Here is a 27,523-nt window from a genome sequence, read left to right as displayed (position 1 = left end):
CCTACAGCAGAGTGGATCCTTTTCTATTAAATCCTATATTTGCTCATTTGGGGATATTTTCTATTTTCTGAGACCCAAAAAGGGATCAGATAAGCTTTATTCAGCTTTTGTATTACCAAGGTAGAATGCTTTGCCATCAGGATCCTCAATAGCTTTATAAAATAATGAATCGTGATTACCTTTGAACTATTACTCTATCCTCACTCCAACCTGTAAAATACATGCACAATACAGTGTCCTATTTCAGCAGTTAGAAGCTATAGTGCAATGTCTTCCATGAAGTAGGAAGCAAGGAAAACAGAAAGTTTAAGAAAACTTTGCACTGCCCACTTAAGTCCTGGAGATGAAAGATCCACCCTAGAGTATTCCTCAGGCATAATCTCCCAGTATGGCTAAGGTCTAAACATCTGCCCCATTCCATTTCCAAGCTTCCAAAATTCCTAATACTGTGTTGAAAAGCTGAGGCCCAGATGTGTTGAATTAACATGTATCAGAGCCAAAGTAGTAATCCAGTCTCTGGATTCCCAGTATAACATCCCACATTTCTTATGTTCACCTTTACAAACAGAGCTATAATCCTCCAGCAATACATACGTGCTTCACAAATCTGTCTTCACAAATCTGTAAAAATGAAAACTCCTCTCAAAAAAATAAGTTATATATGATGATAAAAGTTTACCCATTAATTTTATGGGGTGAGTTGCACCAGGCAACTTTAAAATGCCCAAGTACGAGGATTTCATCAGAGTGCATAAGAAAGGCTGTAACCCATAAGTCAGTGTAACTTCCTGCATTATGTGTCACTCTCACATCAACACTACGTTCTCTAACGTTTAGTGCATTTCTGAAAATATTTACATTATAGATGAGATGGGAATCAAATATTTTAGCCTCTTCATCCACTAACAAAAAACCCAGTGCAAATTAATGAAAAACAAAAAGCAATGCAAGCGAAAGAAATTGGAGATCTCAAATTGTTAATGGTAGGATGAAAGAAACTCTCTGTGAGATTAAAAGGAAGCAGCAAAGGAGTGGAAATGGCAGGGCTTGAAGAGATAATGATCCATTTCTCTCAAATCCTCTCTGTATTTGCAACCATTTTCTAAGAATTTTGATGTGGTCTCAAGAATGCACCCTTCCATGGCAATGGGGTTACAAGCAGTGCTTCCTCCCCAAGGCACACCATTAAACACTCATGACTGGGACACCTGGGTGGCTCAGCGGTTGAGTGTCTGACTTTGGCTCAGGAGTGATCCTGGAGTCCTGGGATCCAGTCCCACATCAGGCTCCCTGCATGGAGCCTGCTTCTCCCTCTGCCTATGTCTCTGCCTTCTCTGTGTCTCTCATGAATAAATAAATAAAATCTAAAAACAAACAAACAAACCACTCATGACAATAGAGGACACTACTGCTTATGGACTAGAAGATGCTCTATAGCCGTGTGTCTGTAAAGACTGGATCATTTGGGGGAAGTGCCTTATTTTTTCTCAACCTCCAGGTACTGCTCCCAGCTCAAAGACTCTGAATGGCTTCTCTGCCCTTTCCACTCCCCTTTTAAGGAAAGGGGAGAAATCAATGTCTCCTTTATCAATCAGGAGGGGGTTATGTCTTCACTGTTCCCTCTCCCTGCCTGACTCTGTGAATCCAATCTTGAAAGAAAAGGACTAATTCTAGATTGCAACCCCCTTCCGCCCCCCGAATACATACATGTAAGTTGGTTTCACCGGTTTGGATGCCACAGAAGCAACTGTGGGGTGAGCCTGGAGGCTCACTTAAGAGAAAAACGTGGATATGGGTATTTTTATTATTTGAAATACTTTAATCTTACTTTTATAAGAAAATAGAAAACAAAATCTAGTACGATTATGGGACAAGGAGCTCAAACAACTGATCAGCGGTGCGCACCCCCCTCCCCTGCCTTGTACCTTTCCTAACATTTTCCTGTGTCTTTAAGCGACAAGTTGGAGAGACGTTAGACCGAATCGACTGGCCCAAAAAACTTCTCTCCGAGGGGGCGCAGGTGAGTTGGTCCTAAGAAAGAGCCCCGGATTCGTTTGGTAGAGAGAGAAATGTTAGGGAAGGAGGGGCAGGAGAGCCCCATGGGAGGCTGCGGGGGGGGGGGGTAAGAGGGTGCGGGCGCGGCGGGCTCACCTCCCAGCCAGGTGTCGGAGATGTTCTGGAGCATGGTGACCGGGATGCAGAAGAAGGCGATGAGCAGGTCGCTGAGCGCCAGGGAGCAGATGAAGATGTTGGTGACGGTGCGCATGGCCCTGCGGCGGGTCACCACGTAGACCACCAGCGCGTTGCCGAAGAGCGCCAGGGCAAAGAGGAGCACGCCCGTGAGGACCAGGGCCAGCTTGGCGCGCCCCGGCAGCTCGGGCGTGTAGACCAGCGGCCGCAGCCCGTAGCGCGCGATGAACTGCTCGCGGCTCAGGTTGTGGCCCCGCAGCAGCCGGGACAGCTGCTCGGGGGTGACGTTCAGGGACTGCATGCCGCGCTCCCCGGGGCCGGGCACCCCCACCCCGCCGCCCCCCGGACGCGCCGACAGCCCGGGCTCGGTCTCCAGGAGGTTCGGGGGACCCCGGGCGGCCGGGATGGGAGACGCGAGGCCGAGGCGCGGGACGCCGTCCCGGTACCACCAGGGTTCGTCCGCGAAGAAAGTTCCCTCGCTGGTCCCTAACGCGAGTTGCTGGGGCGGTCGGGAAGGCGGGTCCCTACGCCTCCCAGTCCCCAGCCTTTGGGTGCACGCGCGGCCCGGGCTCCAGAAGCCGCGGAGGGGGTGGGGCTGCAGCTCTGCCCCCCCTTCCCCCCGGCCCGCCCCCGCCCGCCCCCGCCCGCCCCCGCCGGCTCCCGCGGCGCCCACCCCCGCAGGGCCCCGCTACACCTCCAGGGCGCCCTACGGCCCAGGCCCGGGGATGCTCCTGTGCCAACCAGTATCAGGGCTTCTACTGTCTCACGGTTTCTTTTCTTTTCTTTCTTTTTTTTTTTTATAAATTTATTTTTTATTGGTGTTCAATTTGCCGACATACAGAATAACACCCAGTGCTCATCCCATCAATGCCCCCCTCAGTGCCTGTCACCCAGTCACCCCCACCCCCCACCCTCCTCTGCTTCCACCACCCCTGGTTCGTTTCCCAGAGTTAGGAGTCTCTCATGTTCTGTCTCCCTTTCTGATATTTCCCACTCATTTTTTTCTCCTTTCCCCTTTATTCCCTTTCACTATTTATATATATATATATAGAAACGACAAATACCCAGCATTTGCTTCGACGTGGATGGAACTGGAGGGGATTATGCTGAGTGAAGTAAGTCAATCGGAGAAGGACAAACATTATATGGTCTCATTCATTTGTCTCACGGTTTCTCCTCTGACGAAGTAATGTGGGCCACAGCTACCCAAGGCAACATGAGATCTATTTTTAGTTTTTCCTGGATTTTCAGAGAATAATTACAGCACGCAGAAAATTGCAGGCATAAGAGCACCTGGGTGGCTGGCTCAGTGGTCCAGCGTCTGCTCTCGGCTCAGGTCATGATCCCAGAGTCTTTTTTTTTTTTTTTTTTTAAGATTTTATTTATTTATTTATTCATGATAGACTTGAGAGAGAGAGAGAGAGAGAGGCAGAGACACAGGCAGAGGGAGAAGCAGGCTCCATGCAGGGAGCCCGACCCGGGACTCGATGGATCCCGGAGTCTTGAGATCGAGTCCCGCATTAGGCTCCCATCAAGGAGCCTAATTGTCCCTCTGCCTGTGTCTCTCGTGAGTAAATAAATAAAATCGAAAGAAGAGAAAGGAAGAAAGAAAGAAAGAAAGAAAGAAAGAAAGAAAGAAAGAAAGAAAGAAAGAAAGAAAGAAAGAAAGAAAGAAAGAAGAAAGAAAGAGAAAGAAAGAAAGAAAGAAAGAAAAGAAAAGAAGAAAAGAAAAGAAAAAAAGAAAAGAAAAGAAAAGAAAAGAAAAGAAAAAAGGAAAGAAAAGAAAAAAAAGAAAGAAGAAAGAAAATTGCAGGGATAGTAGAGAGAGGTCCCATGTATCCTTTATCTATTTATAGATATTTATCCTTTATCCCATTGATTATATCTTACTTGATTATGATACAATACAAAACCAGGATTTGACATAGGTAGGATGTGTGTGTAAGGTCTGTATCTTTGTATCCCAAGTGTAAATTCCTGTAACCATTCCCAAAATCAAGATAGAAAACTATTCTTTCAGGACAATGATCTCCCTCCTGCTATCTCTCTGTGGCCATACCAAGTCGTCCCCCCCTCCCCTCCCCAAGTCAGTCCATAGGCCTGGTAATCACCAATCTGTTCTCCATTTCTATACTTTTGACAAAGGGTAATATAAACAGAGTCACACGTTATAGTAGCTTGTTACATTCATTTTTTCCTACTCTGCATAATGCCATTCAGATCTACCCAAGTTGTTAAGAATATCAATACTTTTTCCTTTTTTATTGCTGAGGATGTACCACACAGTTTGTTTAACCATTCATGTTTAGTAGGCATTTTGGTTGTTTCCAGTTTGGGGCTATTACAAATAAAGCTGCTATGAAAATCATGTACAGGTTTTTGGGTGAACATACTATTTCTTTCTCTAGGAAATGCCAAGAAGTTTGATTGTTGAGTCTGTAGTTTATATTTAGGTTCTGAAGAAATTGCCAAATTACTTTCCAGAGTGGCTTACATTTTACATTTTCTGTAGCAGCATATGAGAAATTCAGTTTCTCCACATCCTTACCAGCATTTGGCATTGTCACTAGTTTTTTTTTGTTTGTTTGTTTTTGTTTTAGCTGTTCCAAGAAGTGTATAGTGATATTTCCCTCAGCTTTAATTTGCATTGCTCCAATGGTTAATGATGAACATCTTCTCGTGTGCGTATTTGCTATCCCAGTATTTTCTTCAGTGAATGTCTTTTCATGTATTTTGCCCATTTTCTAATTGAATTGTTTGGTTTATTTGCTATTAGTTTTGAGGGTTCTTTTTATATTCTAGATACCCATCTTGTGTCAAAGTGGTTTGCAAATATTCTTCTAGTCTGTTTCTTGTTATTTATCAATTTAGCAGGGCTCTCACAGATCAAAGTTTTTAATTTTTAATCAGTCCTATTTATCAATTTTTATTTTTTTGATGTCCAATCTAATAACTCTTTAGCAAATCCAGTGTCCCCCAAATTTTCTTCTGTATCTTTTTCTAAAAATTTGATAATTTTACATTTTTCATCTTAGGCTTTCTGTTCTGTTCCATGCATTGATCTTTGTATCCAACTACTGCCATGCCACACAGTCTTGAAAATTGTACTTATGTAAGTATTGAAATCAGGCAGAGTGATTTTTCCCACTATATTCTTCTTTTTCAAAATTATTTTAGATACTGCAGGGCTTGTGGCTTTTTGTATAAATTTTGCAATAAATTTGTCTGTGTCCACAAGAAAAGCCTTGCTGAGACTTTGATAAAAATCAGTATCTTTACTCTGTTGTGTCTTCCAATCTGGGAATAGAATGTGTCTCACCGTATTTTTAGGTCTTCTGTGATTTCTCTCGTCAGCACTTTTCAGTGTTCAGCGTGTAAGTCCTATATATGTTTGTTAGATTTGCACTTAAGTATATCTTTAAGCATTGATGCACAATATTGTATTTCTAATTTTCAGTTCCATGTATTCATTACTATAGAAATATGGTTTATTTTGTATGCAAATCTCAAAACCTATCATGTTACTGAATTCACTTAATAGTTTTAGGAGATTTTGTTGTTGTTTTAAATTTCTTGGGATTGTCTACTTAGGCAATCATTGCATTTGAGTAGAAGGGCAGTTTTATGTCTTCTTTTCTGATTTGTATGTCTTATATTTCCCTTTCTTACCTTATTGCAATGGCGGCTAAATCTTCCAGTGCTATGTTAAGTGGTTGTGATAAGAATGGGCATCTTTGCCTTATCCTCAGTCTCAGAGGGGAAAACATTCAGTCTTTCGCTAGTTAGGGTGAGGTTAGCTACAAATGTTCTTTATCAATTTGAGTATATTCCCCCTCTAAATTTGTTGAGAGACTTTATCATAAATGATGGTGAATTTTGTCAAATACTTTTTCTGTAGCAATTAATGCAATCATTTGTTGTTTTTTCTTTCATCCTCTTAATGTGGATCACATTGATTAACTTTTGAATATTGAAGCAGCCTTGAATATCTGAAATAAACCCTGTTTGGCCATGGTATATTGTTGTTTTTACATATTGTTGAATTTTTTGTTGTTGTTGTTGAATTTTTTTTAAAGAATTTTCATGTCTAACTTCATAAGTAATACTGGTATATGAGTTTCTCTTTTTGGTACTATCTTTGTCTGGTTTTGGCATTATAAAATAAAAGAAAGTATATATCACTCTCTGCCTCAAGTTCCTGGCACAGAGCTCCTAAAATTCTTGTAATTTCCTAAATGATAAGAATACTATGAGCATCTTTTATTCTAACATTTGATCTTTGATTCCAGTTCCTTACACAGAGCTTTTAGATCCTTTAGAATTTCCTGGCTGATAGAAATATCTTTTGTTCACTTGAGATGACTCTTGGTGAGCTCCTGGATGGGGGCTTGTCACCAGAAAGATAAAGCCATGACTAGGAGATTGGAATTTTCAGCCTCATCCCCATTTGGGGATGGACTTAATAATTAATTGTGCTTATATAATGAGGCTTCCATAAAAATTCTAATAGTACAGAGTTTAAGAACTTCCGGATTACTGAACACATGAAGGTCCTGGGAGGGTAACACTCCTGGCAAGGGATGAAAGCTCTGCACACCTTCCCTCATACCTTGCTTTATGTACCTCTTCCTCTGGATGTTCATAAACATTCTTTATAATATTTTTTATAATAAACCAGTAAATGTAAGTTGTGCCCTGAGTTCTATGAACCATTTTAGTAAATTACCAAATCAAAGGAGGGGGCAATGGGAATCCTGATGTATAGCTAGTAGGTAAGGCATACAGGTGACAAATTGAGACTTGTAATTGGCATCTGAAATGGTGTGTGTGTGTGTGTGTGTGTGTGTGTGTGTGTGTGGTGTCTTGTGTAACTGAGCCCATAAAGTGTATGATCTGAAACTATCTCTAAGAAGATAGTGTCAGAATTGAATGAAGTTGCAGGTAGTGTCAGAGAATTGTGTGATGTGTAGAAAACCTATATACCTAGTATCAGAAGTATGCTAGTGGTATTAGTGTGAGTATAAAGGATAGATATACAGAGGTGTGTTTTTCCTTTATAGGTATCCAGGTAATATTGGCTTCATAGAATGACTTGGGAAATATCCACTTCTTCTCTATTTTCTGGAAGAGATTATATACCATTAGTATTAATTATTCTTTAGAAGTTTGATAGAATTTTTAAATGAAATCATCAGGGCCTAAAGATTTCTTTTTTAGGATTTTTCAAATATGACTTTAGTTACCTTAATAGTATAGGGAGGTTCAAATTATTTCCTATTAAATTGTAGTAGTTTGTGTTCTTTTGAGGAATTGATAGATTTTATTTGTCAAATTGATGTGTATAGGGTTGTTAATAATATTTTTTTGTTATCCTTTTGATGCCTTCAGGATGAGTAATGATAACCTCTGTTTTATTTTTGATATTGGTAATTTTATCTTCTTTCCTTTTTCTTTGTCAGTCCTGTTAGAAGTTTGGTAATCTTGATATTTACAAAGGACTAGCTCTTTGTTTCATTGATTTTCTTTATTATATATCCATTGATATCACTATTCATTGATATCTGCTCGTACCCTTATTATTTTCTTTCCTCTACTTGCTTTCAGTTTATTTTGCCAATCTTTTTCCAGTTTCTTGAGATGCAAGCTTGATTTACTTCCCTGCAACTTTTCTTCTTTTCTAACATAAGCATTTAGTGCCATAAATTTCCCCCTCAGCACTGCTTTAACTCTCTATGTTTTTGTACATTATATTTTCATTGTCACTCAATGTATTTTTTAATGTACTTTAAGACTTCTTTTATGACCTACAAAGTATATAAAAGTCTATTATTTAGTTTCCAAGTGTTTGAAGATTTTCCTGTTGTCTTTTTTTTCTAGTTTTATTTCATTGTGGTCAGAGAAGATATTTTGTATTTTTACAACTTTTTTTTAAGATTTTATATATTTATTTTAGAGAGAGAGCATGAGTGGGGGGAGGGGCATAGGAAGATGGAGAGAGAGAATCTCAATCCGACTCCGTCCTGAGCACAGAGCCCTAGATGGGGCTCAATATCATGACCCTGAGATCATGACTTGAGCCAGTATCAAGAGTCAGAAGTGTGGGGCACCTGAGTAGCTCAGTCAGTGGGCATCTGCCTTGGACTCGGGGTCCTGCGATCCAGCCCTGTGGCAGGGAGTCTACTACTCCCTCTTCCTCTGCTCCTCCCCTCCGTTTATACTCTCTCTCTAAAATAAATAAATAAAAAATCTTAAAAAAAAAAGAAAAAGAGACGGAAACTCAACTGACTTAGCCATCCAGGCACCCCATGTGTGATTACAATTCTTTTATATTTATTGTGGTGTTTTTCTACTCCAGGGTATGATCTGTCTTGGTGTACATTCCAAGAGGCATGTGAAAAGAATATGTATTCTTGTGTGTCAGAAGGAGTGCTCTATAAGCATTGACTAGGTCTTCTTGGTCGATAGTGTGGTTAAGTCCTTCTATTTTGTTGCTGATTTTCTCTCTTCTTATTCTATCAATTGTTAAGAGAAGGTCTCCAACCTAATTGTGGATTTCTTTATTTTTCATTTCTGTTCTGTTAGTGCTTATTTTACAAACATTGTAGTTCTGTAGCCTGCTGAATATACATTTAAGACTTAATGTCTTTTTGATGCCTTGACTCTTTTATCATTATATAATAACCCTGTCCATCCCAGATCATTACCTTTGCTGTGAAGTTTATTTTATGTCATAATAATATAACCATTCCTGCTTTCTTTTAATTAATGTTTTCATATCATGTTTTTGTTCATCCTTTACTTTCAGCCTACTTATGTCATCACATTTAAATTGAGGTTATTATAGACACTCTTGCCTTTGGTCATTTTGTTCTTTTAAATCCACTCTGCCAATCTCTTCAATCTCTTTCAGCTAGTATATTTCAACCATTTACATTTGATGCAATTATTGATATGTTAGGGTTCAAGTAATCCATTTTATTTTTGTTGTTATTTTCTGTTTGTTCCATTATTAATTTTTATAATTTCTATTTCCTCCCTGTGAGTTACATGAATATTCTTAAGATTTCATTTAGATTCATCTATAGTGTTTTTGCGTATATGTCTTTATATACTTTTTTCTGTAACTGTTGTAGGTGACACATTATATATACATAACTCATCGTAGTCTAATATGTCAATATTTACCCATTTGAGTCAAGTATAGAAACCTCACTTCTTTTATGTCCCTTTATCCTTTTCCAGATACAATTGTTTCAAATATTGCCTCTACATAAATTTAGAACCACATTACTTAGTATTCTCATTTTAGCTTCAACTATCAAAACTAATTTAAGAAATGCTAGAGAAGAAAAATCTATTGTTTTTACTCATATTTTTACTCCTTGTACTGTTATTTCTCATTGATATTCCCAGATCCCTCTTATTTCCTTTCTATATAGAGAACATCCTTAACCATTCTTTTCAGGTACGTCTGCTGGCAATAAATTCTCTTGGTTTTTCCTTTGTCTAAAATGTATTGATTTCTCATTCATTCCTGAAGGATATTTTTACTAGATACAGAATTTTAAATTGATGGTGGTTTTTGTTGTGGTGGTGGTGGTGGTTTTTGTTTTGCTTTCTTTTATTTAGCATTGACAAATCCTTTGCCACTTCCTTCTATCATCTATAGTTCTGGTAAAATTCATTATCATTCAAGTTGTTTTTCTCCTATAGGTAAAGTGTCATTTCTCTCTCACTATTCTCAAGACTTTTTTATTGTCTTTAGTTTTCAGAAGTTTCAGTATGATGTCTTGATGTTGATTTCTTTGAACTTTTTCTATTTGGGATTTGCAAAGCTTCTTGAATCTGTAAGTTTATGTCTTTTGCCATATTGGGGGAAATTTTAGTCATTGTTTCCTCACATTTTTTTTCAACCCTAACTTCTTTCTCCTCTCCTTTTGGTACTTAGATAACATGAAGGCTAAATATTTTTTATAATCCCACAGGTTTCTGAGGCTCTGTTTTTTTCTTTTTCTACTCTCCCTCCACTTTTGGTCTATTTTCTGTGTTATTCAGATTGGATAATTTCTACATTTCTACCTTAAAGTTCATTGATTCTTTCCTCTTCCCCCTCTATTCTGCTTGAGCCCATTTACTCAGTTTTGCCTTTTGGTTATGGTATTTTTTTTTTTCAGTTCCAAAATTTCCATTTGTTTTTTCTTTGTGTCTTCTATTTCATTACTGGCATTTTTTCTTTTCTTTTCTTTTCTTTTGCTTGCTTAAAATGTGTTTATAATTGCTTGTTGAAGCATTTTTATGATGCCTGCTTTAAGATTCTTTTTTTTTAAGTTTTTTAAAATATTTATTTATTTGAGAGAAAGCAAGCAAGAGAGAGAGAGAGTGCATAGAGAGAGAGAAGCAGACTCTTTGCTGAGCAGGGAACCCATATGTAGGGCTCTATCATAAGGAGCCCAACTTAGAAATCATGACCTGAGTTGAAGGCAGACACTTAACTGCCTGAACCACCCAGGTACCTCTAAAGGTTTTATTTTTAAGCAATCTCTACATCCGAGATTGGGGCTTGAACTCACAACCATGAGATTAAGAATTTTGCATGCTCTATCGACTGAACAGCCAGGTGTCCCTGAAATTCTTGTCAGATAATTTTAACATCCCTGCCATCTCAGTATTCATGTCAACTGATTTTCTTTTGGTAGTAAGTTGAAATGTTGCTGGTTATTGATATAATGAGTTTTTTTTTTTCTTAAAACTAGAAATTGGAGTCTATGTTATGAGACTCTGAATCTAATTTAATTCTCCTTTTGTTGACATCTGCCAACACTTTTCCATATAAGGAATGGAAGGTACTCTCGCATTACTACCAGGCAGGGGTGGAAGTCCAAAAATATAAAAATTCATAAATTTGCTTTGAAACACTCACCTGTCTGTTTTGCAATAGAAATTTTGGCAATTCAAGGTGATTTCTCCAGATACTGAGAAAGATATAATGAAATTTTGTGGAAAATTATTTTCATCATATTCATCCCTCCTCCCCACTCTCACCTCCCAAATGTGACTGTATTTAGAGATAGGATATTTAGAGGTAATTAGGTTAGTGAAGTCATAGGGATGAGGCTCTAATACAATAAAACTAGTGGTCTTACAAGAGGAGAAAAAAGAGAAGTATCTATCTCTCTCTCCATGTTCATGCACCAAGACCATGTGAGCACACAGTGAGCAGGTGGTCATCTAAAAGTCAGAGTTTACACCAGAAACTAAATAAGCTAAAACCTTGATCTTGGACTTTCTAGCCTCCAGAACTATGAGAGAAAATAAGTTTTTGTTGTTTAAGTCACATTGTCTAGGTACTTTGTTATGCCAGCCTAAACAGACTAAGACATCTCTATTTTTTCTATTTTTGCCTCAATTCTTTCCTTAATTTGATACGAATCTTGTAGCCATTGTTCTCTCTCATTAGCTTTAAGATAACATAAAAACTGAGAAATATAAAAACTCAGAATATGAATATTCAGTAATCCTCATACTGGTCCACGTCTGGCATTATCTAAACCCAACCCTGGTATCTACCACATATTAATGCAAATGTCTGGGAATGTTATAGCAATTTTTAAAAACAAGCAACAATGTCGTGCTATTATATACAAAATGTCTAGAATTCCAAAAAAGCAATGGTGAATGAAGAGTAATATTGTAACTATTGAGGGAAGTCCAAGAAAAGATGTGCTGATGATTGTAATCCATCTAAACCTCTTTATAGAAGTGATAGTCCACATCCATGAACCTGGTTCTCTGGGCTTGGGTTGAAGGGTTGGGTCACAGAGGGCAGCCCTCAAATGGTGCAGAGACCACAGAGATGGAGGACATGCCCTCCTTCTCCCAGGCTTTCAGTATTGGGATCAAGGAAGGCTAGCAGCTCAGCTGCACACCAATTCTAACCTTAGGTGATTCATAGAAGTCTCAGGATCTCTTAGAGGGTGAAGTGAGTCTGATGTCAGTATATTCAATTCCTTATGCGATGTGGACATGTTATTATGGCCAGCGGTAGTGCTGACCTGGCTGCCTTAGCCCTAGGTATATGCAGCACTCTTCAAAAACAGGTGAAGGGGTATTAGAGATCAGAGAGGTGTGAGAAGGAAAGATTAACTCTCTCAGGGGCTCCATGGGAAATACTAAAAAGCCCCATAGAAAATTTTAATTGAAACAATACATGATTGTTGTTAAAGTTGAATTGGAGCTAAATACGGAAAAAGATAAAGTTCACCGTTAATGTTTCAAACTCTCTGTTTTCTTCCCCTTATTAATATTGCACAAGTCTTCATTTCCATCACTTATCCACACCTCTTCAATCCTCACTCCCCATCCTCTCTACCCACTCCATCTCAGCTCTCCACTTCCAATCTCCATCCAAGTGAAATTATTCTTATTAAGGCTACCCAAGTCTGATTTCATAGGGCACTCCCACTATTCCTGACCTTCTTCTCCATCTCAAACCCACAAGCTCTTAGTGGTCCAGTTTATCAGATCACTGCTTACTGCCTGAAAACTGAAAAAGTAAATTAATATTTGTTCCTCTATTCAGTAAATTTTTTAGATGTCTGTAATATACCAGGCAATGCATGCATCATTGAAAATAGTTTGGTAAAGAAGAAGATGGAACCCCTGATGGGCAGAGCACTGTAACCTGCACATAGGGACATAAAATATAGCCAGCCTTTAGGCAGCTCATAATCTAGTTCAGAAGTCCGCAAACTACACCCCTGGCTGAACATGGTTTACTACTTGCTTTTGTAGAGCCCTTAACACAGAGTGGTTTTTACATTTTCAAATGATGGAAAAACAATCATAAGAAGAACAATTTCATGACAGGAAAATGCATAAAATTTAAATTTTAATGTCTATAGAAATTTAAAAAGTTGGAACACAACTATGCTCATTGTTTACAGATTGCCTATGGTCGCTTTCATGTTATAGTGGAGGAATTGCATATTTGCAAGAGATTGTATGGCCCTCAAAGCAGAGAATATTTACAAACTGACCCTTTGCAAAAAAAGTTTGCCAATCTTTGATCTTATTAAAGAGGCAGGAAAGACACAAATATGCATAGCCTAAAGCAATGTAGTAAAAGCCAAACCCATACATAGGAAAGACTTGTTCTACAAATTCAAGCAAGGCAGATCCACAAATGCTCCATAGAGAAAGTAGAGTGTAACTTGGCCTAGAAGAAAGCATAAAGATGAAAGACCACTCATTTCACACTGAGGGAATAGCCTCCCCAGGGTCACTGAGGTATAAATTATCATGCTAGAGATAGGGAATGCTGAGAAATATAAAACAGGAAATGTAGATGGGGTTGGCTTCTGATATCTATGCGAGGACAGCAGTGAAAGAAGGTCCCTTTAAAAAAACAAACAAACAAAAAACACCAGCTGATCAAGTAAAGGGGAAGCATTGAAGAATCTCTCCCTGTTAGGGAGAACAGAAAGTACTTGGATAAATGTAAAAGAAGAGGTGAGTGATACTTTATGGGAATGTTCTAGAGTTTATCTTACCAGACAGAGAGTATAATAATAAAGTCCTTCTAAGAAAAGATTACAAAATTGTCAGAGATGAGGGATTAACTAGACATTGGCTAAAGGTATAAGTAGTCTAAAAAGCAAAATATATAGTAAGTGTTTTCTTCATCTGGCTAAGAATTTTGTTACTCAAAAGAAAGAGGTATTCTGGTAGAACTGGTATTCTATTCTTCGTTGTGGACAATATGAAAAGAGTTGATGGTAATGTGAGAGTGACAGAAAACTTGAGAAGATTGCTGTTGTCAACTGCAAGTATGAGATGAAGTAGGACATGCTATATACAGTCAGATGGGAATTCTAAGTTTCCAGAACCCAGTTAATGATGGTTTAGAAAGGCCCATGTAATCTCTTGGTCTGAATTTTTAGTTAGAAACTGGCTAAGGAGAGCTGAGCAGCTCCACAATTTAAGTTTTTCACAACATAGTATCAGAGTATCAAAATGAAAAAAAACAAAACAAAACAAAAGAAGCAGGCACAGAATATCATACCAATATATCAATATCATAAGGATGCGTAATATCAATATTCAGAACTCACTACAGAACAGAAATCCATTTGATTATGAGCAGGAATTTCATTTGACTACTCGTAACGAGAGTGGTTTTGGGAGACCTACAATAAGCTAATTTACCAAAGTGCTTACAGCAAAAAAGAAAAAGAGAGAGAAATAGACAAAGACAGAGAAAGGGCTTTTTCGAAGTTGAAAGCTAGGTCCACTAATTGGAAATAAGATCATGTAATTGTATATATGGATATTTTTATATCTATGTTAATTACTATAAAAGAAAATTAGAGATACCTTGTGCCTCTTTTTTTAAAGATTTTATTTATTTATTCATGAGAGATGCAGAGAGAGAGGCAGAGACATACAGAGGGAGAAGCAGGCTCACTGTGGGAAGCCTGATGTGGGACTTGATCCCAGGACCGTGGGGTCATGACCTGAACCAAAGGTGATAGATATATGTATATCTATCACATATATATATATATGTGTGTGTGTGTGTGTGTGTGTGTGATATACACATGCCATGGAATATTATTCAGCCTGAAGAAGACTGGAAATTCATGCATGCTACAACATGAATGAACCCGGGAGATATTATGCCAAATGAAATAAGCCAGTTACAAAAAGATGAATACTGTATGGCCCCACTTATCTCAGGTACTTAGAGTAGTCAAATTCATAAAGACAGAAGGTAGAATGGTGATTACCAGTGGCTAGTGGTAGGAAGAAATGGATCACTGTTGCTTAAGGAGTTCTGGAGATTGGTCACACAACAAGGTGAATATATTTAACACTAATGAACTGTACACTTCAACTTGGTTAAGATAGTACATTTTATGTTATTTACATTTGATCACAATTTTTGTTATATTTATTTTTTAAAGATTTGTTTCTTTATTTTAGAGAGAGAGAAAGAGCAAGTGAGAGCAGTGGGAAGGACAGAGAGAGAGAAAAGAAGACTCTGGGATGAGCGCAGAGCTGATGCAGGGCTCAATCTCATGACTCTGAGTCTACAACCTAAGCCAAAACCAAGAGTCAGATACTTAACCAACTGTGCCACCCAGGTGTCCCCATAATTTCTTCTAAAGGAAAAAAAAATCACATTAATAACAGTATTTGAACCATACTTTATCATTTAAAAAATTTTTCACATCCATATGAGGCAAGTGCTTTTATTATCCTTGTTTTTTAATCCATGTTTTATTATCCTTGGTAAGTGAAAATGGGAGGCATAGAGAATATTACGAAAACTTGCTCAAGGTCACACATTGAAAACTATCAGTTGATTTTCAAAATTCCAGAAAATTAGATTCTTAAGTACATACTACCAAGCAAAAAGCTGTAAACTTATTAGGACAAAAGAAAAAGGAGAGGGAGGTTATGGAGGCATGCGATTGGTAATGAGAAAAGCCAAGCAGATAATTATACCAGCAAATCTAGACCATAGGAAGCTACAGCAACTGAGTAGAATATTTAGCTGTCAGCTTCCTGACAACTAGAGAGTCCGGGCCAAAAGGAGTATTGCAGTCCTCATTATCTAAAAAAGTAGAGAAGCATATTGGTGGTATGTCAGAAGAGACCAACCATTTTGAGGCTGGCTCTAAACTTGGAAGGAATTTTATGTAAGAAACATATGCATAATGCATGATGTCTTCAATAGCAGTGGTCATTCTGCACATAGCCATATATAATAGCAAACTTGATGCAAGTTAGTGGCATAATTCAAGTCACAGTCCCATAAAGCGATTTGTATGGAAATCCAGAATAATAAAATGTAGGTATGCTACTTTCTGGTGATTTGACTAAGTAAGAGAAAGCTTAGGGAATGTGTGTAATGATTCATGACTCATAAATTACCAGCCCTGAATATCGATTGATTTGTCAGGCTTTGACCAGGAGCTATGTAGGAAATGGCTCTGAATTGAGATAAATGAGGTAATCTCTGCTCTTGATTGAAAAGAGGTCCATGTGCTTTGGATACAATGCATCTACCAATTCATGAATTAGTTATCCAAGTTAAGGGCTCAGCTGTGTGGCCCTCCTGTTCAAATAGACTACCCGCCCCCCCAATTCTGCATGAAGTCAGCAACAGATCAGTACACATACAGCATAAGGGGGACTAACGGTGTCGTGGAAGAACCACTGCTGAGAATCTTTAGGAAATTAGAAGACAGTGTAGACTAGACATGTGTACATGGGTCAAGCTGAATAAGATCAGTAAGCAGAAGCACACTGGAACCCCAGAGCTAGAGAAAGTCACTGGGACAAGTCTCAGCAGTTGACATTAAAGCAAAAAACTTCTGGGAAGATTGGCAAAGACATTCTGAGGGGCCTAGTAATAGGCAGAGGGCCATGAGAGCAAGCCTGTAGGTATCAGCAAGATCTGGCTACTGGTGGCCAGTCCAAGCTGGGGGCGAGAATTAGGGGCTTTGACTACAGACCCCAGAGGTCTGGCAGGGACTAAGAAAGGGCCATTATCTCAGATTGGGGCCTGTATCAGAGGCTGGAACCTGAAGGTAAGTGTACAGAATGGAAAAAATAGAGACAGAGTTCTTAAAACTAAGATATAAAGAAAGGTATGATCACAGTAGTAAGTCAACAGCCTATCCGAGGGTGGGGTTTAAGGCCAGACTATGGTCAATGACTGTGGATATGCCAACTTAAGAGTGGCTTTCTGATGCTCCTGGTGGAGGAATGATTTAGGGCCCTCAGCTAGGCTCAGATGGCAGTAGGCACTTAAGTGGCTCCAGCTGCAGGTTTTCAAGGGCTTCATGTCAGTTACTGATCATTATATGGCAGAGTGGAAATAGGTTTCAGAGAGAAGGCAGCAATGGGAGCTTCACTCTTGTTCTTGGGGTCTAAGACAGGGAGAACACCTGTTTTCCTCCTCATGCTACGTACCCCAGAGGAGGATAAACTCTCCTCCCTGGGTCTTGCAGGTGCATGAGCAGTTTGTTTCTGTGCTGAACTTGGGTGTCCAGAAAGCTGAAAAGAGGCAAATCAGGAATGTTGGAGAGACGATTAGCATAGCTTAAGAATACCCATGACATAAGTTACTGGGGAACACTCCTTATGTTCTGTGACAGTGGGGCTCTAATGAGAGCAGGAGATTCATTTGGTTGTTTGGAAGGGAGGAGGGGAGGAGAATCACTTGTTTAAGAGCATGAAAGGCAGGACAACTATATGAGATTTTCAAAGCAATGCACGTTGCCAATATTAATGATTTTAAGCTCAAGTCCCTGGTACATAATATAGGACTTAATTTCAGTTACATAAATATTGGGAAAAGAGGTTTGTTCTGAGTATAGAGCAATAAAAAATAGAGCAAGCAGTTACTAATAAGACTGGTATTTATGAGGGAAGTTTTCATTATCAGCGTATTTTTGTATGTAAAAACACTCAGAAATGTGCCTATGTGTGCCTGCTGCTGCCTTTGTACAACTTCTCTATTTAAAAATATAAAAATAGGCAGGATAATAAAAGAATTAAGAGCCAAAGTGATGGAGCAAAAATCACTACTCTGCCACTTACAGCATCGGTGACTTTGAACAAATCACTTAATTTCTGGCCATTTCCATCAACTAGCACAGAGGTAGCAATAGTGGATCACAGTGATAATTAATTGAGTTTATATTCATAAAATACAGCAGTACCTAGTATGCAGCAGGTATAATATACCAAGTGTTCTCTATTATAACTAATATTTTAAAAAATCTCCCTATAAATCAGCGGTTCCCAAACTCAACTACATATTGAAATCCCCTGGGGGACTTCAAAATGTATGACACCTGGATCCCACCCCCTGAAATAACGGATGTAGCTGATTTGGTTGCATCCTGAGTCTTAGTGTAAAAGCTCCCTAGATGTTTCTAATGGCTAGTCAAGCTTAAAGAATCACTAAAGAACTCCCTTGCTTTAAGTAATGAGGGTTTTGTTTAATTAGATCATTATTATAGTAAATGAGTCTAATCCATTCACGAATGATGGTTAATCAATGTGCAAGTATAGAACCAACTAGAAAGTATCAGCCTTATGGCCTAAATTTGGGAAGTGATAGCATTAGGTCCATAATGCTTGTTTTATAGATTCATACTATGAGAATGACCATAAAAACTGTGCAAACCAATAAATTGTCAAATTGATGGAGCAAAGGATTAAGTGAGCCAGATGCTGTGTCAAGGGAGCCACAAAGGGGGAAAGTCCTCTCTCCTTTGTGTGTGTATTCCTGCAAAGACTATACACGAAGACTATTATTCCTGTGGGTCATTTTAGGATGAGGGTAATACCTACATGCTGGTGTTCCCATGATGGTGTAATGATGATGTAGCCTGTATGCTATTGGTTTAAACAGAAATTCTCCCCCAAGGCCACTTCTGAGTCACTTCTTGTACAAAACTAGTTACCCAAGCTACGTTTTCCAGAAAATGTCAGCATGTCATGGAATGGGAATCAATTTTTATCTCAGAGTCTGATAGAAAATGGTTCTTTTGGCCAAAGGGAGATGGAACAAGTGCTTTCGTCACCTATTAGCACAGCAGAATCTAATGATTACAGAGCAACCACAGCCATGAACTAGCATGTGGTCACAGGGTTCTTAGGTTCAAGACTTAGGAAGCTGCAGGATTCCTGAGGTTGGCAAGCAAAGCAGCCAGCCAGAATTTTGTGCAGCATTACAGAAAGAAGCGACGCTTTCCAAAGAAACTGATTGCATGCTGCTTAAAGACCAAACTTGGAACAGAAAGCCAAGAAGCTTTCTGATTTATATTAGGAACTCTGAAATACATACGACAGCCACTGACAGGAGAGCCCTTCAGCTGCATTGGTCAAAGACTGTGGCCTGGGCAGCCCAGGTGGCTCAGTGGTTTAGCACTTGCCTTCCGCCCAGGGCATGATTCTGGAAATCCGGGATCGAGTCCCACATTAGGCTCTCTGCATGGAGCATGCTTCTGTCTCTGCTTCTCTCTCTCTGTCTTTCTCTCTCTGTGTCTCTTATGGATAAATAAAATCTTAAAAAAAAAAAAAGGCTGTGGCCTTAGTGAGGCTTTTAGTCAGGTGGTGGAGGCCACACACACCTACTGTGTAACCTTCTTGTAAGTCACATACATGATTAAATGTGTAATCCCTACCGCAGAACGTGTCTATATTCAGCAAGTCCAGGTGAGGCAGCACAGCACAGCATGACTGATCAGACTTCCCAGGTTTGAATCCTGACTCTTGTACCTGCTGGGGGAACCTGGGCAGCTGCTTCTTCTGTAAAAGAAATCATAAAAGTACCTTTTCTCAAAGAGCTCTTATGAAAATCAAAGAAATTCATATTTGTAAGCCACCCAGAAAAATACCTTCACATTGCTATACATACTTGCTTCTTAAATAAGTAAATCTTCATCCTCAAATTAGAAGTTCCCTTCTGAGTTTATGTTTAGACACCTGAACCAGGAACATCCTATCTGATCATTAAAATCTCAACTCTGGCATTCAGAAGTTAAAAAAAATAATAATAAGATAAGCAGTGCTTCTTTCAGTAGCCTGCTTTGCCAGGATTATTTCTACCTGAATTAAGAGTGTGTTACAATGGCCACTCAGAGGATATTGGGATGTTAGTGATGTAATTTAAGAATCTGATACATAGGGGATCCCTGGGTGGCTCAGTGGTTTAGCGCCTGCCTTCTGCCCAGGGCCTGATCCTGGAGTTCCGGGATCGAGTTCCACGTCGGGCTCCTGGCATGGAGCCTGCTTCTCCCTCCTCCTGTGTCTCTGCCTCTCTCTCTCTCTCTCTATGTCTATCGTAAATAAATAAAATAAATAAATCTTAAAAAAAAGAATTTGAGACATAATTTGCCTATTACTCTCCTATCAGAAAATCAGCTATAAAATAAGCTTCCTTGAGTTTCTAGAATGCTATAAAATAAATTTCCGTAAGTTTCTAGAATACCACACAGCACATGCAATTTATCCTCAAAACTCTCTTCAGTGTTTGTTTGGCTGACTGGTTTGCTAGTTTACAGTCTGGTTTTTGTGTTTATTGTTCAGCTGTTTTATATTCTGGAAAAGAGACCTGAAATTGCAGATGCTTATGCTGCTCAGAGTTTTTTGGGGTTGGGAATGCTCTGGGCAGAGACTGTTCTTTTGACTATCGTCTTGACTAGTGTCTGCCACCAAGAAAAATTAAATTGTGACTAGGACCACATAGTCCTGGGGGGGCTAGTATTTCTAGATCACCAAGGTACCAGTCCTGAAGTGTTTTGGGTTCAGATCAGTGGATCTCCCAAGATGAATACAAATCAGAAAAATTCAAGTTTCTTGATATCTAATCTGCAAAGTCAAGGTATGGCCAGGTTTAAATCCTTAAGAAATCCTTCACACATCTATACACCTAAATACACACACTCACCCACAAAATTACCAGACTTTTGAGCTCCTTTTTAATAAAGAGTAATCAGGCAAGCACAGGGAAAAATAAATGTATCTTAATTTCTATTATAGTAAAGTGTACTCTTGCTATTCCAGCTACATTTGTTACTAGTTCTAGAAGTTTTCTTAGCATCTGGTGTCTAATCCTCGGCCCTGGAAGCCTCCAGTCACTAAGGATGCTAATGAGGTCCCTTTATGCTGACAATCCTAAGAGCTCCGTGTACCGACTCTGCTTCCTTTCTCAACTTTCTCTTCTATTTCCAGTTACCCACCTAAGACTGGTCCATTGTAGTGACCCCAACTTGCTATCTGTTGTCCTGAGCTTTCATGAATCAGCCCAGATGGTTCTAATCAGCATAAGATTCTTGGAGTGAGTGGGAGAAGCAGGATCAGGCCCTGTGACCTAAACAAGTTTTCTCCAGCCTCCTCCCTGCCCTTGAAAGATCTCCCTGTTAGCAAAGGAGATAACCAGATGTATCGGACTGAACTTCTTTAACTTTTGTCTAAACTGGTTTATGGTTGAAATTGATTCTGAACACAGTACATTTCTAATTTGAGAAGATAATTTTGAGTAATTTCATGAGCATGAAGAAAAAGACCGCATAGAAACTAGAGCATTTTCAAGCATTTCCAGTGTTTTCTATATTTCCAAGAAACGGCATTTCACTGGAGCCCACTTCCATTAGCCTTGAAGGATGTCTGAAACAATCAAAATTTTATAACCCAGCCAAGCACAAACACCAAGTTTTACCTCTTTGATGTCTTGAGACGGCATATTCTTTTGAAATTCCCTCTACAAACGAATGCTTCCAACTTAATCGATTTTTTAAATAAATTTTTATTTATTTATGATAGTCACACAGAGAGAGAGAGAGAGAGACAGGCAGAGACACAGGCAGAGGGAGAAGCAGGCTCCATGCACCCGGAGCCCGACGTGGGATTCGATCCCGGGTCTCCAGGATCACGCCCTGGGCCAAAGGCAGGCACCAAACCGCTGCGCCACCCAGGGATCCCCAACTTAATCGATTTTAAAGAGTACCTGTGGTGAGTTCTTAGCCTCAACATTTCTTATTTTCATTTATAGCTCATTTGGACTTTAAATTCCTTTAGTAGAAGATGTCCATAGTCTTATTTCTAAGATAAGGCAAAATGACCCATCTGAACCAGCCAATCTCAAGGGCAATATAAACTAATAAATTAATATAACCTACCTATAAATGACATACACAGAATTTACATTGTCTGGTGCATAAAATCTGCCTTTAGAAGAACAACCAAATTGCTTTGTAAGAAACAAAATATTAGCACCTAAAGTCTACTTCTTCCTTGACTATGTAGCCATAATAGGAATGTTTTCTTGGGTGTTACCATTTTGATATACATACTCTCCCCATCTTAGAATGGTTTAACTTAAATTTTTTCACCCTTTGATGGTGCAAAAGCAATATGCATTCAGTAGAAACTCCCAATTTTGAATTTTGATTTTTCCTGGACTAGTGAAATACAGTATAATACTCTTTCATGATGTTGGGCAGGAGCAGGAAGCCACAGCTCCCAGTCAGCCACCCAATCGTGAGGGTAAACAACCAATACACTTAGAATTATTCTCTCACTTCTAGTACCATGTTCAAGAAATTACATAAGATATGCAACACTTAATTATAAAAAAATCTTTTTTGTTAGCTGATTTTTCCCAACTGTAGACTAATGTAAGTGTTCTGAGTGTGTTTAAGGTAGGCTGAGGACACACTATGATATTTGGTACATGAAGTGTATTAAATGCATTTTCAACTTCCAGTATTTTCAACTTAAAATGAGCCTGTCAGGACATAGGAAGATCTGTAGCGGATCTGAAGAAACAAATTAATTTTATGTTCTCTTCAGAGCCCTTATGGCTCGAATGGCTTCTCATTCCATCATATTCTGGGAAATAAGACCTATTGTTGGTAGAATCCTAATGTCACACTACTCTGTAACTCTCTTAGAAGCACTCTGTTTCTAATGAGTGACCACATTCATTCCTAAATCTAATTCTAAACTGTTAACTGACCATGTAATACCATGCCTTGAAATAGTACTGGAGGTTATAGTAGAGAAAAAAAAATTAATTTTAAAACCAGTTTTTCAGAGAAATGACATTTATCTCCATATCACACAAGTTTTACCTACATTCCAAGAACTAAGAATATTTTGAAGACAACTGAAACTCTTTTTTTTTTTTCTGTTGATAGAAATGTCATTTACAGCTTCTAGATATTATCTTGGTTTAAACACTTTTTTTTTTTCCTATAAGAATTTGTAGACCATTTTCTTAGGGGTGTGTGTTGCAGGACATGATTTTTCAGTGAGCAACATGTGAAATTCCCATACTCATAGATTGGAAGAATTAATATTAAAAGGTCCATACTACCCAAAGCAATCTATAGATTCAATGAAATTCCTATCAACATACCAACAGTATTTTTCTTTTTTTTTTTAATTTTTATTTATTTATGATAGTCACACACAGAGAGAGAGGCAGAGACACAGGCAGAAGGAGAGGCAGAGACACAGGCAGAGGGAGAAGCAGGCTCCATGCACCGGGAGCCTGACGTGGGATTCGATCCCGGGTCTCCAGGATCGCGCCCTGGGCCAAAGGCAGGCGCTAAACTGCTGCGCCACCCAGGGATCCCACCAACAGTATTTTTCACAAAACTAGAACAAATCTTAAAATTTGTATGGAGCCACAAAAGACCTCAAAAAGCCTAAATAATCTTGAGCAAGAAGAACAAAGCTGGAGGTATCACAATTCCAATATTCAAGATACACTACAAAGCTATAATAATCAAACAGTATGGTATGGTACTGTCACAAAAAATAGACACATAGATCAATAGAACAGAATAGAAAGCCCAGAAATAAACTAATACTTAAATGGTCAGTTAATCTATGACCTAGGCAAGAATATACAATTAAGGAAAAAAATAGTCTCTTCAATAAATGGTGCTGGGAAAACTCAACAGCTACATGAATGAAACTTGACCTCTTTCTCACACCATATGCGAAAGTAAACTCAAAGTGGATTAAAGACCCAAATGTGAGACCTGAAACCATAAAACTTCTAGAAGAGAACATAGGTGGTAATTTCTTTGACACTGGCCTTAGAAACATTTTTCTGGATCTGTCTCCCAAAGCAAGGGAAATAAAAGGAAAAATGAACGATTGGGACTACATCAAAATAACAATTTTGTGTAAACTTGAATTCTGAAGTACGTTAAATGTAGAATTGAACATTGAAGTAAAAGAATAAAAGCCTTTTTTATAACGATACTTGAATTCAAATAAATACAATTCTTAAGGAAAGTATTTTGGCACTGTCAAGGAGCAAAAACATGTTATTCATTGCAAAAGTAAAAAGTTTCTCATGTAATGATTCCTTGTCATTTGTCTACAAATGTACTAACTGGTTGATTTTTAACTTCTTCCTAAAAATAGAGGAATTCTAACAAAAGTTTAAGTGTCTAGAATGTGTAGAAAAAGTAGGAAAAAAGTAATTGTGTAAAGCAGTGCTTCTCAACATTTTATATCCTAGCTCACGTTGAAAATGTTTATATTAAGGCAAATAGGTACTCTGAGTTTTCATGGTATGTATAGGAGCTTGCTGAAAATAATTGCATTTTATCTACACTATATGATTAAAATGTAGAGCCCTATTTAGGAAAACCTTCAATTCCAGGAAGTAAAAGACTTCACTTATGCTTTTCTGGTACTTATTTTTTATTTTAGCACATAGCTGATCAGTTTGAGATTTAATCTGTGGTGTGGGGAATAGATCTAAACTTTTCTTTGTTCCAACATCAATAATTAAAAAGCCCATCTTTATAAACTACTAAATCTTCATATTGCACTTGGGTCTGTTTCTTGACTTTTGTCTTCTATTCCAATGGTCTTTCTCTGTGTGTGCCTATTTACTGCTTTTAAGTATAGTGACTTTATGGCTTAGTACCTAATGGGACTAGGAATCCCTTATATACTACTAAATCTTCCTTTTGAGGTTTTCCATGTGATCTTTAAATCAACTTTTCTCTTTATTTCCTCTTTTGTTTATATATAGTAATATATAAGTCAAGATTCTTAGATCAATTTTCTCAAATGAAACTATGTAAAGCAATTTAGAGTGTGTACAACAATCATTGTTCTCTTCAGTTTTGCTGCTTTATACAACTGTGTGATTGACAAAAAATTGAATGACATGTGCCTGGTTGGAAATTTCACCTGTTTACAAAAAAAATACAACTACACAGGAAAACCAACAACAAATCTACAGAATAGTTTGAGTCTGCAGGTCAATTTACAAACTAATTATTTAGGAGCTGCATGGGATTAGAAATTTTAGCTGCTTAATTTTATCCAACTGCCTCCACAGAAAGCACAAATGGACTCCAACACTGTAAACTCTGAAGGGTTGAGATAGTGGACACTATTTGTTATCTGTAGTGGATTCGACTGTTGAATCTGAAAATAAAGGCTTTTTCTCTTAACAGAAATAAATCTCCTTAAGGCCTTTCCTCTAATTTTGCTAGACTGGGTTCCAGAAGAATAGTGAAGAATCCCTCATGTGAAGTTTAAAGTGTGACAACTGCAAGGTATTCTGTTGCATTATAAAAAATTTTTGGTAATGGCATAAGCTAAAGACAGTTTACTAAATGTCACTGAAGACAATCCTGACACTACTTAGTCCAAATATTTGGACTACTACTTAGTAGTGTGGCACTACTTAGTCCAAATGTTTCTGACCAAAGAAAATTATACAACAGTATTTATAGGCTCACTTTTAAGAGATGGCTGACATTAATACTGTCCAACAGTTTATAAATAAGTTCATGCATTACCTCTAAGAATATCATGTACAAGATCACTGCCTACCTCCTGTTGCAGGTATTGGGATACCATTTCAGATGTTGCAGTCCTTACGTACAAAATCCAGCTTCTCTGCTGCATTAAGTATATAATTTAAAGAAATTTCAGAGACTCCCAAGGAGGGGGGATTAAAGGATCCCATTGAAAAACACATGGGTACCTTGTCTGAAATTCTTGTACTTTCCTAAGTCAGAAATGAGGTGGGAGGGAAAAAACCCTTGAATAAGATGTGAGATGGGGGAAAGATTGTTCTATGTATAGATGTTAGCCTTATAAATAATGTAGAGTAGAAAATAAGTACAGTTGTACATTTGTTCTACAACAAATTAAAAACATAATTATTCCTGATAATAGAGTGCTCTTACATTTATGGGAAATTGGTTCCTCTGTTTTGAAAAAAGATCCTCTGCCATAAATGCAACGGAACTAACTGTAAACATTAGTTCCCAATACTGTCAAAGGAATGAGAAAATTAATAAAACTTTTAACTGATGACCTTTTGTTTTAAATGATGTAGTGTGATCAAACATCATCTAGAATTTTTACATTTTTCTTTGTACAGAGGTTATGTATTCTGGATATCTTTTATATATTTTTTATTTTTCCAATATGATTAGCATGCAGTGTTATATTAGTTTCAAGTGTACAATATAGTGATTCAACATTACTCGGTGCTCATCAAGGTATGTGTACTCAATCCTCTTCACCTATTTCATCCATCCCCCCTGCCACATCCCATCTGGCAGCCAACAATTTGCTCTCTATAGGTAAGAGTCTAGGTTTTGTTTGTTTTGTTTTGTTGTTTTTTTTTTGTCTTTTTCCTTTGTTCATTTGCTTTGTTTCTTAAATTCTACATATGAGTGAAATTGTATGGTTTTTATTTCTTTTTCTAACTTATGTACTTAGAATCATACACTCTAGATCCATCCATGTTGTTGCAAATAGCAAAATTTCATTCATTTCTACAACTAATACACACATACATATACCACTTCTTTATCCATTCGTCCTTTAATGGACATTTGGGCTGTTTCCATAATTTAGCTATTGTAAATAAGTTGCAATAAACATATAAGTCTTATTGACTTATTTCACTCAGCATAATACCCTCCAGTTCCATAAGTCAATCAGAGAAGGACAAACATTATATGGTCACATTCATTTGGGGAATATAAAAAATAGTGAAAGGGAATAAAGGGGAAAGGAGAGAAAATGAGTGGGAAGTATCAGAAAGGGAGACAGAACATGAGAGACTCCTAACTCTGGGAAATGAACAAGGGGTGGTGGAAAGGGAGGTGGGCGGGGGATGGGGGTGACTGGGTGACGGGCACTGAGGGGGGCACTTGATGGGATGAGCACTGGGTGTTATGCTATATGTTGGCAAATTGAACTCCAATAAAAAGAAATTTAAAAAATAAAAAAATAAACATAGAAGTCCATACATCTTTTCAAATTAGTGTTTCTGTATTTGTTAGAGTAAATTCCTAGTACTGGAATTTCTGGATCATATGATCGTTCTATTTTTCACTTTTTGAAGAACCTCCATACTCTTTTTATAATACCTGCACCAATTTGCATCCCAACAAGCAGTGCACAAGAGTTCCTTTTTCTCTACTACCTTGTCAACATTTCTGGTTCCCTGTGTTTTTGTTGTTTTATTTCAGCCATGCTGTCAGGTGTAAAGGGATATCTCATTGACCATGATGGTTAGTGATGTTGAGCATCTTTTCATGTGTCTGCCATCTGTTGTCTTCTTTGTAGAAATGTCTGTTCGTGTCTTCTGCCTGTTTTTATTTTTTAAAGGTTTTTATTTATTTATTCATGAGAGACACACAGAGAGAGCGAGAGACAGAGACACAGGCAGAGAGAGAAGCAGGCTCCATGCAGGGAGCCCGAGGTGGGACTTGATCCTGGGACTCCAGGATCACGCTATGGGCTGAAGGCA

General features: G+C 38.2%; 1 protein-coding gene across 2 annotated transcripts in view; it reads right to left on the bottom strand.

Annotated features, from left to right (window-relative positions):
* QRFPR (pyroglutamylated RFamide peptide receptor) overlaps positions 1–2,751 on the bottom strand; it is a 52,598-nt gene extending 49,847 nt beyond the window's left edge. For both annotated transcript variants that reach the window (XM_072788551.1, XM_072788552.1), the window contains exon 1: positions 2,152–2,751. In XM_072788551.1, the coding sequence (XP_072644652.1) occupies positions 2,152–2,491 (340 nt within the window). In that variant the 5' untranslated portion in view covers positions 2,492–2,751. The remainder of the gene's footprint in view (positions 1–2,151) is intronic.
* Positions 2,752–27,523: the final 24,772 nt, after the last annotated feature.

Source organism: Canis lupus, chromosome 20, assembly GCF_048164855.1.
Source record: "Canis lupus baileyi chromosome 20, mCanLup2.hap1, whole genome shotgun sequence".
In the NCBI taxonomy this organism is placed as follows: Eukaryota; Metazoa; Chordata; class Mammalia; order Carnivora; family Canidae; genus Canis; species Canis lupus.
Note: the sequence above shows the minus strand (reverse complement) of the source record. Positions and strands in the feature narration are given on the sequence as shown.